General features: G+C 63.6%; 2 protein-coding genes across 3 annotated transcripts; one reads left to right on the top strand and one right to left on the bottom strand.

The window, feature by feature from the left end:
* Positions 1 to 6261: 6261 nt before the first annotated feature.
* On the bottom strand, positions 6262 to 10363 carry EMD (emerin). Its single transcript, XM_039510459.1, has 7 exons — positions 10164 to 10363; positions 9523 to 9606; positions 9346 to 9426; positions 9052 to 9132; positions 8707 to 8807; positions 6862 to 6911; positions 6262 to 6616 (listed from the first exon to the last, which is right to left on the bottom strand). The coding sequence occupies exons 1-7, from the start codon at positions 10243 to 10245 to the stop codon at positions 6361 to 6363; spliced, it is 735 nt and encodes a 244-aa protein (XP_039366393.1). The 5' UTR covers positions 10246 to 10363; the 3' UTR covers positions 6262 to 6360.
* An 808-nt stretch (positions 10364 to 11171) lies between these two features.
* TREX2 (three prime repair exonuclease 2) lies at positions 11172 to 12525 on the top strand. 2 transcript variants are annotated; one of them, XM_039510463.1, is made up of 2 exons: positions 11172 to 11464; positions 11753 to 12525. In XM_039510463.1, exon 2 carries the CDS (start codon positions 11755 to 11757, stop codon positions 12418 to 12420), a length of 666 nt encoding a protein of 221 aa, XP_039366397.1. In that variant the 5' UTR covers positions 11172 to 11464; positions 11753 to 11754; the 3' UTR covers positions 12421 to 12525. The 2 variants fall into 2 exon arrangements, with proteins under 2 accessions (XP_039366397.1, XP_039366396.1); XM_039510462.1 differs by having other exon boundaries at positions 11172 to 11468.
* The last annotated feature ends 949 nt before the right edge of the window (positions 12526 to 13474 follow it).

Raw genomic sequence — 13474 nt, 5'->3', positions numbered from 1 at the left:
ATTAAACTTTGGAGGCTAATGGAGCTGTTTGCGGGGGTCCCGGGGGAGGGGGGGCAGAGCTGGCTGCATCTCGGTGCCTCATCCCTGCATTGCGTTCTATGGGGCTGTTCCCCAGCTGCTCCACCCCAGAGCTGGCTGCATCTCAGCCACCTCCCGATTCCGGGAATCTTGTTTACTTGGCCCCCATTTCCCCTGGGCTCAGCTACGCTCAGCGCCCCCCCCCGATCTGATCAGTGGGGGCTGGGATTGGCCCCCAGAGCTCTGGCCTATGGTGGGCGCGGGGGAGAACAGGGCAGGATTCAGCCTGGAACTGCAGGGACAGAGGTGAAAATGGGACAACAGTAATGGGTGGGGGGGGGGGTCCTGGCGTGTTGGCAACTGGGGGGCACTGGCCAAGCTATGGAGGGCGCCCAGGAGAGTAGGGAGCTGTGGGTCAGGAGTGGGGCACCACCAGGGCTCCCACGGGTTCCCTCCCCATACTTGTGTCGTCAAACTCGCATCATCTCTTGGGGCCCATTTCACCGGCCGCAATGCCCACGGCCGGTGGCATTGCTCTGCTTGCACCTTCCAGTCCATGGGTCTTGGGGGAGCACCGGGGCGGGTGCCCCTTCGCCCGCCGCTGGAGAGTTGGAGCACGCCGGGTGCTTTCGTCCAGCCTGAGCCCCGGTCATGGCCGAGTTGGGCTCAGCGGAGCGATGCGTTTGCGTCCGTGAGCGAGATGTCGTGCAGCGGGAGATGGTCGTTCTTGCGGGGGTGTCCAGCGCCGGCTCCGCCTGCAGCCTGGCTCGGCGACGCTCTGTCTGCTACTCGAGCCCACCTGCGCCATCGGCATGATGCCAGCCCCTGTTCCCCCCTCCTTGAGCACATACCTGAATTCTAAAACCTCCGGGGGGAATCATGAGGCGAGGAGTTCCACAGGTGAACGTCAAAACGCGTGTTTCCTTGGGTCTGAGACACATTCTCAGCTCAGAAGGGACCTTGGAGACCTGCCCCAAAATAATCCCTCGAGCCAAGTTTTCAGAAATCCAGCCCAGCTGGCGTTGGAAATGGCCAGCGATGGAAAATCCGCCGGGCCCCTTGGTCAGTTCCCCTGCTAATTCCCCTCAGCGTGAAGCCTTAGTTCCAGGCTGAATTTGGCTCATTTCAGCTGCCTGTCGTTGGCTCATGTTAGTTATTAAATATTGGGTCCCCACGTCGGTACTTCCAGACTGGGATTGCGGCGCCGCCTCTGCACTCAGCTGGAGCCCCGGGGGGTGTCTTGCTCTCAGGCAGGTTTTCTAACCCGCGGGGCTCTTCTCCGACCCCTCCCCGATGTCTCACCATCCATCTTGAGTTGTGGCCGTCCGGAGCCCCCTGCCGTATTCCAGGAGGGAGCGAACCGTGGATTTAAACAGTGTGAGATTTACTGTCTCTCCCTCTCCTAGTGGTTCCCAACGTGCCGGTAGCTTTTCTGGCTACGGCTGCCCATTGGGCGGATGCTTTTGGAGAACTAGCCCTGGTGCCCCTGAGATCTTTCGGGAGCGTGACCCACGTGCATTCCTTTGCCCTTAGCAACACTGACTTTCCTCCGCCCAGAGCAGTGAGACCCCTCGTCACTCTAATAGACTGGTGAGGCGCGATTTTCCCTCTACAAAGGCCGTGTTGACTCTTCTCAGCATCCTGTTCATCTCTGTGACCGATGATTCTGCTCTTTGCTGGAGTTTCCACCAATGTGTCTGGGGCTGGAGTTAGGCTTCCCGGCCAGGGACTGCTGGGAGCGCCTCTGGCGCCTTCGAAAATCTGCATCGCCCGAGCTAGCCGCGTCGTCCTGAGGCTGATCTGAGCGATAGGTCACACACCACAGTTGGTAGAATCCTCGACCTGTAGGGTGAGATGGGACTGCAGGGGGCACCTAGTCTGACCCCCAGCCACGCTGCCGGATTCAAACCATCCCAGACAGGTGGCTCCAGCCTCCGCTCGAAACCCTCCAGTGAAGGAGCTTCCACGACCTCCTGAGGCCTCAGTTCTATTGTCCTGTTGCTCTTCCCGTTCAGAACTTTTCCCTGAGATTTAATCTCAATCTGCTGTGCTGTAGTTTGACCCCAGGGCCTCTTGTCCTGCCCTCTGGGGCAAGAGAGACCCACCCGTCTCCATCTTTTCTATGGCAGCCTTTCGAGTAGACAAAGATCACTCACACGTCCCCCCTTAATCTCTCTTCCAAACTGAGCGTTCCCAGTTCCTGCAGCCTTTGCTCACATGGCCGGTGTCCCACCCCTTTGATCGGCTTTGTCGCTCGCCTCTGGATCCTACCCAGTGTCTCCACATCCTTTCTGAGGCCTAGGCAGGGCCGAGCTGAGCGGTGCCGTCACCTCCTGGGACCTGCAGCCACGCCTCTGTTAATGCAGCCGAAAATTGCATGGGCTTTTTTCCCCAACAGCATCACGGTGCTGACTCCTGTCGCAGTTGTGATCCACCACAACTCCCAGCTCCTTCCCAGCAGCCCTGCTGCCTGGCCAGTTCTCCCCCGGTCACCCATCTTCACTGACTTTCATTTTGTTCGCTCTAGCCCCGTTCTCCAATTTACCAAGCTCCCGAGTGGTTCTGCAGTGTCATAGCTGAGTTCCCGCACGACTCGTGGGTGAATCCCACCTGTTCCTGGAGCCTTATTATGTTTAATTCCTTCTCAAACCTCCCTGGACTCCTCGGGCCTGTCCCCAGAACAGAATGGCTCGGGGTGGGGCCCCCCCGCTGGACATGTGTGGGGTGTAGGTTTGGTTTGAGCCTTTCACGCTGTTTTGAAAGTTTCCCTGCAGCTTGCAGGCGTCTCACTCCTGTGTCTGATTCGCACGTACCAAGTTCCCTCTCTGAGCTAAGCCGCTTTGGGCTCGTGACGTTGAATCACGCGGCGGTTGCTCGGCCTGGATCGTTTCTCACCGCAGCCCCTCCTGGCGTGACAGCCCCAGGCAAGCTGGAATCCCCCGTTATTATTGGGGTTTGTGGCTTTGTCGCCCCTCTAAGCTGGAGCATTTCCCCCTTCGCAGCGTGTTCCTGCAGCGCTGCCCTAACTGCACCAGGGGGCGGCCTGGACCCAGAGCTTGGAGGGTTCAGGGTTTGATTGAAGATTTTTTTCCTCTGCTGCTTTTCTCATAGGGTCAGGCCCCCACTGGCTCTGTCTTGCCTGGCCAGCGCGTGTCAGGGACTAGGGGCGCTCCAGGGAGCTTGGGCGGTAGAGCCGTTGCAGTCGAGCACCGCGGAGGGGAACTCCTGCGCCTGGGTCCCCGTGGGGTGAGGTGGAGCCGGGATCCTCAAGCCGCCCTCGCCTGGCCAGGGAGCCAGGAGACCCCACTGCCCCCGGGCTCTCTGCTGCCATCTAGTGTCTGAGACCTAACAGTGTCTCTAGGTCCCTGTGCACCGCTGGCCCCGACGGCCATTGGCTGGGTATAAAGGGGGGGGGGGCAGGAGGGAGCGGCTGGGGGTGGGGGGGATGGACAGCTAGCAGCTGCAGGACCCAGGTGCCGGGGGGGGGGGACGGGGACAAGCAGTGTTGGAGTCCCCTCAGTCTGGGTGGTGCCTGGGGGGTCACAGCCCCCCTGCCCCACTGCAGCGGCAGGTGCGTTCAAGGCTGCGGCAACCGTGGCCAGACTGAGCCACTGGCCGCCCCTCCGCTGCCTTTCCAAGGGGCCTGGGCTGCTCTCCGGCGTCGGCTCCTGCCTGGCCTCACCTGCCATGAATAGCCGCAGCGGGCTGGAAACACGGCGACGTGCAAACAGCCCAAGTGACTGAGACACCAAGTGTCCCAACCTCTCAGCACCCTGCCAGTTAGGAGACCCCCCACCTCAGCGGTTTGGTGGAACCCAGCAGGGCTCGGCTCAGCTGCACCAGGACTTGGCCTGTCTCAGGCCAGGCAAAACACTGCGCTGTGGCCGCACCTCAGAGACGACTCAGTGGCAGGAGGTTTGGCAACGAGCCGATCTAGCCGCCACCCCAGCGCTCCGGCTGCAGCCAGGCCCTGTCCTTGCAGGAGGAGACGCTGTCGGGAATTTAAGGAACGGCTCAAGGACCGAAAACGGTAAATGCCGTCTTCACCAAAAACGTTCCCAGCTCCGGAAAGCCCCAACTTACAATCTTCCCTCTGCTCCTGTCAGGCAGGTGCACAACGGGTGGGAAAACTCTGAGTTGTTCTCAAGGGGTCTGTTCTATTCAAATCTTCATAAAGGTCGGGGTCTCAGCCCAGCGCGTACCCGCAAAGTGTGCGGAGGCCGGGATTTGAGAATTCACGCTGCTCTCGGCCACCCAGAGCCGTGGCCTGAAAGCACCAGGCTTCACCCAGGCCAGAGCACTCAGCTGCCCCAGTACACAACGGGAAAGGCCAGCCGAGGCCGAGACGTGATCCTACCCCTGTTGTGGGTCCTCGGGCCTGGGACAGATGTGGACAAACTGGAGAAAGCAGAGACCATCTGTCAGGGCCTAGCGCCTAGTCCTGCCTGGCAGGGTCCCTTCCAGCCCCCCGTCTCTCACGGCTCTGCTGCAGGATGGCTGTTCTGGGAAGGTGGGCGGCTTCCATTGCTAGGGCCTAGCTCCTGCCCCCCGGGACAAGCCCTGCCCCTTATTAGCCTCTCTTGGCTACGGTTCTGCATAGAGCCACAGGCAGGGGGTTGTATTCAAACACAAGGGCTTGCGGCCAGGTCACCAGGCGAGCAGCGAGGTCGAGGTCGTGCTCACGGGCCGAGGGCTGGCTGAGGCCAATCTGCGAGTCACCTGCAAGCTCCGTGCTCACGGCATCAGCACGCTGGGCGGGACTGGCTGGCAGCACGTGGGCCCAGCCCCACCCATGACGAGTCTAATCTGCCCTTCCCTGTGCACAATGATGATGCAGGAAATTAGTCACATCAGCCAGTGGTGAGCCTCCTCCTGTGCCACTAGGCTCTCGGGTGCACAGTCAACACCTGCTACTAAAAGCTGGACATTTTTAGCTGGGCAGGCGCATGGAACTCACACCCAAGAGTTTTAAAAGAGCTGGGGACAGAACCCAGGAGTCCTGGCCCAACCCTGCCCGCCCAGAGCCAGGGAGAGAACCCCAGAGTCCTGGCTCCCAGTGTCCCCCCAGACCCCACTCCCCTCACAGAGCTGGGGAGTGAACCCAGGAGTCCTGGCCCAACCCTGCCCGCCCAGAGCCAGGGAGAGAACCCCAGAGTCCTGGCTCCCAGCGTCCCCCCAGACCGCACTCCCCTCGCAGAGCTGGGGAGTGAACCCAGGAGTCCTGGCCCAACCCTGCCCGCCCAGAGCCAGGGAGAGAACCCCAGAGTCCTGGCTCCCAGACCCCACTCCCCTCGCAGAGCTGGGGAGTGAACCCAGGAGCCCTGGCTCTGTGCAGTGTTATTGGGGGGGCTGGGTCAGGGCACTCCCTCTCCCCCCCCCCCCACTGCCCTCAAACAACCAAGCCCAAATTTTACAAAACAACCAAAAAAAAGCCCCAATTTTATTGAGTGGCTCCAACACGACTGGTTTGTTTCAAAAGCAAACCCCATTGGCTAGGAAAACGCAGCGACCCCCCCGCAGCCCAGACCCCCCCCACTGCTCCCCTCCCCCCCCCCCACCACCTGCCCAAGCTGATTACAAAAGCACAAACTAAGCAGCACCACTGGGCAACAGACTAGTTCCCCCCCCCCGGAAAAAGGGGGGGTCAGGGGAGGGGGACCCCCCATGCAGAGGTCTGCGTCGGGGGGGGGGAAGAGCTCCAGGGGGAGTCTGGAGGGAGGTATGGGGGGGGGCAGAGAGGAGCGTGGAGTAGGGCAGGGGCAGCAGTGTGTGTTGAGCCACCCCCCCCCGTCATGGCCCCTCCCCCACCATAGTGTTAACCCCCGGGGGGGGGGAAATGGGGTAGCAATACCCCTCCCTTAGGCTAGGCACAGGGCAGGGCAGAGCCAGGAGGCACTTAACGTAGACCCTACGTAAACACGCCGGGCGCCAGCAGGGACCTCAGCCTGCCGGAGGTGGGGGCAGCTGTGGGGCCCCTCCCCAATCCCTAAGCAGGAATGGGGGGGGGAAGCTGGCAGAATTGGGGGCAGGGCCACAATGGGGGGGGGAGGTTTGGGAAGACAATGGGTGGGGCAGTGGATGCCAGGGGAGATGGGGTCCCTGGGACAGGCTGGGACAGGGGCCCTGGCTGCTGGGGAGAGTGGGGAGTGAAGGGGGAGGGATTGGCTGGGGCTGAGAGATCGGACATGGCCTCTGAGGGTGCCCCGGGGGCGGGGGGGGGGGGGGCTGAGAGAAAGGACATGGACCCCTGGGGGTGCCCCGGGGGCAGGGAGGCAGGACGGGGGGGCTGAGACACAGGCTGTGGGCCCTTGGGGGTGCTGGGGGGCAGGCTGGGGGGGCCCCTCACTCCTCGGGGGGCAGCACGAAGGGGTTGTCGTCGGCGCCGCCCTGCAGGGCCCAGTACATGTAGCCCAGGAAGGCCGCGAGCGCCCCGAAGAGCAGCAGCTGCAGCCAGAGAGGCAGGAAGCGCCGGGAGCCTCCCTCCCCGGCCCCCCCCGGCCCCCCGCGGGGCAGGGGGTGGATGGCGCGGCGCGGCTCCACCCGCATGGGGGGCGGGGCGGGGCGAGCCCGGCAGACCCGCTGGTAGGAGACACCGTCCCTGCCGGGGGGCAAAGAAAGGGGGGACAGCGGTTAGTGTTCACAGCCCCCCCAGCACCCATAGCTCCCCCCTATCCTGGCATCTCCCCCACCCCTGCCCCCAGGGCTAGGAACACCCCCCACAAACCACACATACACCCCCCCATTCCCCCCACTCAATGCCAGCTAGCACCCCACAAGGGGGACCCCAAACGGGCACCCAACCACGCCACGACCCCCCACCCCCACGCCACGACCCGGTCTCACCTCTCGGTCTCCTCCGACCTGCTTGGGGTGTAGGATGCAGCCTCGCCGATCTGCAAGGAACCGCACCGTCAGCGAACCCCAGGCCGGGAGGGGGGGCAGCAGGTGCCATCCAGCTATGGGGCAGAACCCCCTCTACAGGGGCAGCCTGGGAATGCAGGCCACGCACTCCCTCGTTTGCATACTCCAGCTCTGCCTAGGGGTAATTTGCATATCCCCTCTACAGGGGCCGTGCTGCAATACTAGCCTTAACCTGGGGTTTCCCCCCCACATCCTGCACCCCCAAACTGCTGCTTATTGTTGTGGGGACAGCAGATACTAGGAGAAGAAATGTGATATTACATGCAAGAGGTTTTGGGGGGCGGGGAGCTCACCCTAACCAACCAGCAGGGTGGCAGGGATGACTAGGTACATAGGCTGCTCAAGGGCTCCCCCTGCAGGTTGATACTAGAGTAGAAAGACGATGCTAAATTAAGGCCATTTTATTGAACTCCCTCTACGGTAGCTGCCTCACCAAGACATGGTGGCGAAGAAGAATTCTGGAGCCTGAGCTGCGTCCGCACCGGAAGTGGGGTCAACCTCACTGTGGCACTGGGGGGGGGGCAACATTTCGCACAGCCCCCTGTGATGTAATGAACTTGATGTAACTTGGAAGCGGAGACTGGCCTGGACCTGACGTTTGAGACCTTGCTCAGAAATAAAAAGGGGGGAACTAGGATGGTGGGATTCAATTTTCATGTGCTCCGGAGTCGACTGCAAAGCCAACGGGAAGGAGTCGATTTTTAGCGGTAGATCCCAGGAAGCCTCAATTTCCCCACAGACACAGAACCAAAAAACCCAATTGGCTAATGGTAGAAATGGCCAGCTGGGAGCGCTCGTTAGAGTTTATTGACAGGCACTTGCCATCTATATTGGGATACGGGATGTTGACCACTGCTGTTTTAACAGGTAGGACGTTGAAATTTTTCAGTCAAATAATTATCGTCTCCCCTCCCCCAATCCCTGCCCTTTTCCCCCATAACAGCCCACAACTGGGCATATTTAAATAGACTAAAAAAATAAAAATAAAAATGCTTAAACCCCCCAACTTCGCCCAGATGTGACAACGCAGCAGGCGAGTATCTCTGGGGTGGGGGGTTGATCCTAGAGTGTCCAGCGGAAAGAATACAGGCCAAATCTCAGCGGCCACAGTCGTTACATTGTTGTTTCCTGAAACTCACTTTGGTGGGGTTATATTTTAACACACACACACACACACACACGGTAAATTGTCAACTCATCCATTACGAGGGTATTCGAGGAGCCTGCTGCGCTGGGGGTCGTAACGCAGCGGTACAAGACGGCGTCCTGGAGACGGGCGACGTTTCTGCCTGTACTAAACTCTCCGGCTTTAAGCACCAAACCGGCAGGTTCTTTATCATTCCTACAGGGGCAAACTACACGCGAGAGAATTTATCGACCCGGACGAAAATCAGCTCCCGGGAAGTTGCTTCGGTTTCTAGACAATTTCACCCAAATTCAGTTCCGGCTCCGCTGGGCCCAACATCGCCCGGCAGCAAACGGTTTAAGGTTCGAGTTTTTCAGGCCGGGCCAGCAGCCGAATCCAGGACTGCCTCCCGTGGTGCTGGGACGGGGGCAGAGTTGGGGGTCGGAGGTGGTAGGACCAGGCAGGGGGGAGTGAGGGCAGGGTGACCAGGCAGGGGGTCGGAGGTGGTAGGACCAAAGGGGGGGCACCTATTTCTGCCCCGCCCTCCCCCGTTTATCAGGCAGGGCTGCCCGCACCCCTGAGACGTTATCTGGGGAGGTCACGTCCCAGCCCCCGCCGCACACCCCCAGGGGAGGACTTACCGGCTGGCGGGCGGTGGCTTCCCCCAGGGGACCTGGGGCTGCCCCATAGAGCCAGGAGGAGGAGGAGGAGGAGGATTCTTCGTAGGTCTCGGTGTCCACGTCTGGGGGCGGAGAGGAGTGGGGTGAGATGGGGGGCTGGGCACAGCTCTCCCCTTCCCCCCTGGAGCGCCACCCCTGGAACTCCCTGCTGCAGGAATGTGAACATGGCACGGGGGTGGGGGGATGGGGTGTCAAGCCCAGGCCAGGGGAATCGTACCAGACTCCCCTCCCCACCTTCGTATTCCCCCCCCTTGCCACCCCCACCAGAGGAAACGCTGCCCCCCCACCCCCCAGCTCCCCTCTCACCATCCCCCAGGTAGCCGGTGTGACCCTCACGACGAGGGAAATCATACAGCGCCGGCGAGTACGTCGTGGTGGGGCTGGAGTCTGGGGGGCAGAGAAACGGGAGGGGTCAGTGGGGGGGGCACCTCCACGTCCCCACCCCCACAGCAGACAGGAACATTCAGACCCCTCAGCCGCGGTACCCCAAGTCTGGGAAAACTCTGCCGGTGCCCCTCACTCTGACCCACAGCCCCCTGCTCACCCAGCCCTGCCCCCCCCACAGGTGCCCCTCACTCTCGACCTGCAGCCCCCTCTCACCGTCCGCCCCATAGCGGCGCCGCTCCTCCTGCCGGGGGTAGCTGTAAGATTCCCGGATGTAGGTCTCGGTGGTGCCGGGATCTGGGGGGCGGGAGGGAAGAGACACACAGAAAGGGGGTGGGAGGTCAGTGGCTGCGGCTGCTGGCCCCTCCCCACCCCTCCTGGCCCCCCACTCACCTGAGTAGCCCCCCGGGGGCGACAGCTTGGTGCGCTGGCTCTCGTATTCGCAGATCTTCCTCTCGTACAGCTTCCGGGTCGATCCTGGGGGGCCGGGAGGGGGAGACAAGGGGGGGTCAGGTGGGCCCCCATGGAGCCCTGCCTCTCCCCCACAGATTGCCTCCCCCCGCAGCACCCCAACTCCCCCATCCAGCCCCCCTCCCCGGATACCCCCCCCGCCGCACCCCAGCTCCCCCCCAGGCCCCAGAAACCCCTCCCCCCGCAGCACCCCAGCTCCCCAGGCCCCAGAAACCCCTCCCCGCAGCATCCCAGCTCCCCAGGCCCCAGAAACCCCTCCCCCCGCCGCACCCCAGCTCCCCCCCAGGCCCCAGAAACCCCTCCCCCCGCCGCACCCCAGCTCCCCCCCAGGCCCCAGAAACCCCTCCCCGCCGCACCCCAACTCCCCAGGCCCCAGAAACCCCTCCCCGCCGCACCCCAGCTCCCCACGCCCCAGAAACCCCTCCCCGCCGCACCCCAGCTCCCCAGGCCCCAGAAACCCCTCCCCGCCGCACCCCAACTCCCCACGCCCCAGAAACCCCTCCCCCGCCGCACCCCAACTCCCCACGCCCCAGAAACCCCTCCCCCCGCCGCACCCCCCGTACCCACGACGGGCCCGTGCGGGATGCCGTAGCGCTGCAGCATGGCGATGAGCTCGGTGTCCGTCAGCCCCCGGTACCGCTCCATGGCCCGGCCGGCGGGGGGGGAGGGGGTCGGTGCCCGCGGTTCCGGCGCGCGGAGCAGGCCCGGGACAGGAGGCGCCAGCGGCGACGGGAAGTGACACGGGGGGAGGGGCCGGGCCTAGGGAACGCTCCGCCCACCTCACCCTGCCCCTAGCAACGCCCCTTCCAGTGCGCCCCGCCCCTGGCAACGCCCCGCCCATCTCTCCCCGCCCCTAGCAACGGACCCCCGAGCCTAGCAACGCCCGTTCCAGGGGGCCCCGCCCCTGGCAACGCCCCGCCCATCTCTCCCCGCCCCTAGCAACGGACCCCCGAGCCTAGCAACGCCCCTTCCAGCACGCCCCGCCCCTGGCAACGCCCCGCCCATCTCTCCCCTGTCCCTCTCGCAACGCTCCCCGCCCCCCGGAGCTCCCAGCGCGGTGCGGCGGCCAGAGGCCTCGTGCAAGCTTCTGCCCCCCCCCCGCCTGCCTCAATTTCCCCACGTGGATAGTAGCTGCCGTGGGAGACCCGGGGCTGTTTGTGGCTCCGTGAATTCCTGCTGTCCCAGAGCTGGGGGGGCTGGGATCCAGCCAGAACGCCTGGGTCCCATCTGTGCTTTGGGAGGGGAGTGGGTGGGGTCTTATGGTGGCGGGAAGGGAGCGGGGGGAGCCCGGACGCCTGGGTTCCCTGGGCGCTGGCAGGGCGAGGGGCTGGGAGCCAGGACGCCTGGGTTCCCTGGGCGCTGGCAGGGCGGGGGGCTGGGAGCCAGGACGCCTGGGTTCCCTGGGCGCTGGCAGGGCGGGGGGCTGGGAGCCAGGACGCCTGGGTTCCATGGGCGCTGGCAGGCCGGGGGGCTGGGAGCCAGGACTCCTGGGTTCCCTGGGCGCTGGCAGGGCGGGGGGCTGGGAGCCAGGACGCCTGGGTTCCCTGGGCGCTGGCAGGGCGGGGGGCTGGGAGCCAGGACGCCTGGGTTCCTTGGGCGCTGGCAGGGCGTTCCTCCCACGCCCCCAGGGGGAAGCAGACTCATCGTTTTGCGTGGGGCGGTTTCGGTTTCCCCGAGGGAGAGGAACCGGCCCCCGCCCCCACAGATGACAAGTGACCTGCCCTCAGCCCTCCCTGGCACCGCCCCAAGGAGCTCACACACCACGGGGAGCAGCTAAGGAGATACCTACCAGCCGCGCTATCGGCACACAACAGAGGGGAAACCGAGGCACACAGCCAGGGAGAGGCTTAACTGCAGTCACTTGGTGGGTGAGTGCTGAAGAACCCAGGAGTTCTGGCTCCCAGCCCCCCGCTCTAACCACCAGACCCCACTCCCCTCCCAGAGCCAGAGAAAGAACCCAGGAGTCCTGGCTCCCAGCCCCCCTTGCTCTAACCACTAAACCCCACGCCCCTCCCAGACCCAGAGAGAAAACCCAGGAGTCCTGGCTCCCTGCTCTACTCCTTCCACGGGGTCCCTGTATAAACAGCCCCCGCGCTCCCCCCCAGAGGCAGCCGCATCACTGGCTTCTGCTCACACGCCTCTTCCTCCCCAGCCATGCTGGACCCCCAAGATTTCCAAACCTTCATCTTCTTCGACCTGGAGACCACCGGCCTGCCCCGGGACCGCCCCCGCATCACGGAGCTGTCTCTCTTCGCCCTGCACCGCCGCTCCCTCCTGCAGCGTCCCCCGCAGGACGCCACCCGGCTGCCCCGCGTCCTGGACCAGCTGACCCTGTGCATCGACCCCCAACAGCCCTTCACCCCAGAAGCCGCCCGCATCACGGGGCTGAGCCAGCAGGACCTGGAGGAGAACGGGAAGCGGGGCCTGGACCAGGCCGTGGCTCAGGCCCTGGGGGGGTTCCTAGCCCGCCAAGCCCCCCCGCTCTGCCTGGTGGCCCACAACGGCTTCAGCTACGACTTCCCCCTGCTGCGGACGGAGCTGGTGCGCGTGGGGGCCGAGCTGCCCCCCGCCACCGGCTGCCTGGACACCCTGCAGGCCATGAAGGAGCTGGGCCTGGGGGGCGATGGGGGGTACAGCCTGGGGGCGCTCTTCCGGGGGCTCTTCGGGAGGGACCCCGACGGGGCGCACTCGGCCGAGGGAGACGTCCGCACCCTGATCGCCATCTTCCTCGCCAGGGCGCCACAGCTGATGGGCTGGGCGGCGGGGAAGGCCCGGGATTGGGGGGACGTGACCCCCATGTACCTCCCCACCACGCAGTGAGTGTTCTGGGCTGGGAGGGGAGTGAGGGCGGAGCCCGGACTCCTGGGTTCTCTCCCCGGCTCTGGGAGGGGAGTGGGGTCTAGTGGTTAGAGCAGGGGAGCTGGGAGCCAGGATTCCTGGGTTCTCTCTCTGGCTCTGGGAAGGCAGTGGGGTCTAGTGGTTAGAGCAGGGGAGCTGGGAGCCAGGATTCCTGGGTTCTCTCTCTGGCTCTGGGAAGGCAGTGGGGTCTGGCGGGTTAGAGTGGGGATGTGGGGCTGGGGGCCCGGACTCCTGTGTTCCCTGTGGACACCTCTCTCCGTTCATTAGCTCGTCCAGGGATCTGGAGTGGGATAATGAAATTGTTTTAGTGAGCAACTGATTTTAATGGCAGGGGGGGAAGCTCCCCCACCCGTGTTTTTCCTGTTAATAAAGACACTCCAGTCTCTGAGCCGCATGCTTTGCTGAGTTGAAACTTTGCGTCGGGTTTGGAGCCCTGGGGGAAATCGGGGTGCAGGTGTCCAGCATGTGCCTGTCACCCCAAAAGACTGCAGTTCCCAAGTCCACCAGCAGAGGGCAAAGGGTCCCTGTATTAACAGCCCCTGCACCCCACCCCAGAGGCAGCTGCATCTCCACGCTGGGTGTAAACAACCCCACCCCAGAAGCTGCCGCACCCCAGCCCTGGAAATCAGACTGGAGAAGCATTGAAAGGTTTTTCCCTCTTTCTCTTTTTATTTGGTTTTTGTTCCTTTTGTTCTCTATATTTTTTTGGTGGGGGGGGGGCGCGGGCGGGTGGGGGCGGGGGCTTTGCTGGTTTATTAGCGTGTCCTTGTCTTGACTTTGTCGCCGTCAGTTTTCTTTTGGCGGAGATGGAAGGAAAAATAAATCTCACGACACCGAGCGAGGGGGCCTGAACGAACGAACCAAAACTCACGAGCACGGCACGACGTGGAGCGCAGACATGGCGTATAGAGATATATAGGCAGTGCTTCCGGGGGGGGCAAGGGCGAGGGGGGCTGGATGGGGGGGCTAAGAGGGGAAGGGATGGAGACAGTGGGGGTGTGGGGAGAAATAGACG

This window comes from Mauremys reevesii, linkage group 22 (assembly GCF_016161935.1).
Source record: "Mauremys reevesii isolate NIE-2019 linkage group 22, ASM1616193v1, whole genome shotgun sequence".
Taxonomy (NCBI): Eukaryota; Metazoa; Chordata; order Testudines; family Geoemydidae; genus Mauremys; species Mauremys reevesii.
This window is presented reverse-complemented; position numbering and strand designations above follow the sequence as displayed.

What these genes read in the sequence shown, in the direction of transcription:
- EMD (XM_039510459.1), bottom strand. Translation starts at nt 10,245, where the DNA reads ATGGAGCGGTACCGGGGGCTGACGGACACCGAGCTCATCGCCATGCTG. An exon ending in GCCCCCGGGGGGCTACTCAG is followed by an intron (nt 9,427 to 9,522) that starts GTGAGTGGGGGG and finishes CCCGCCCCCCAG; the next exon opens with ATCCCGGCACCACCGAGACC. An exon ending in AAGCCACCGCCCGCCAGCCG is followed by an intron (nt 6,912 to 8,706) that starts GTAAGTCCTCCC and finishes GGTTCCTTGCAG; the next exon opens with ATCGGCGAGGCTGCATCCTA.
- TREX2 (XM_039510463.1), top strand. Translation starts at nt 11,755, where the DNA reads ATGCTGGACCCCCAAGATTTCCAAACCTTCATCTTCTTCGACCTGGAG.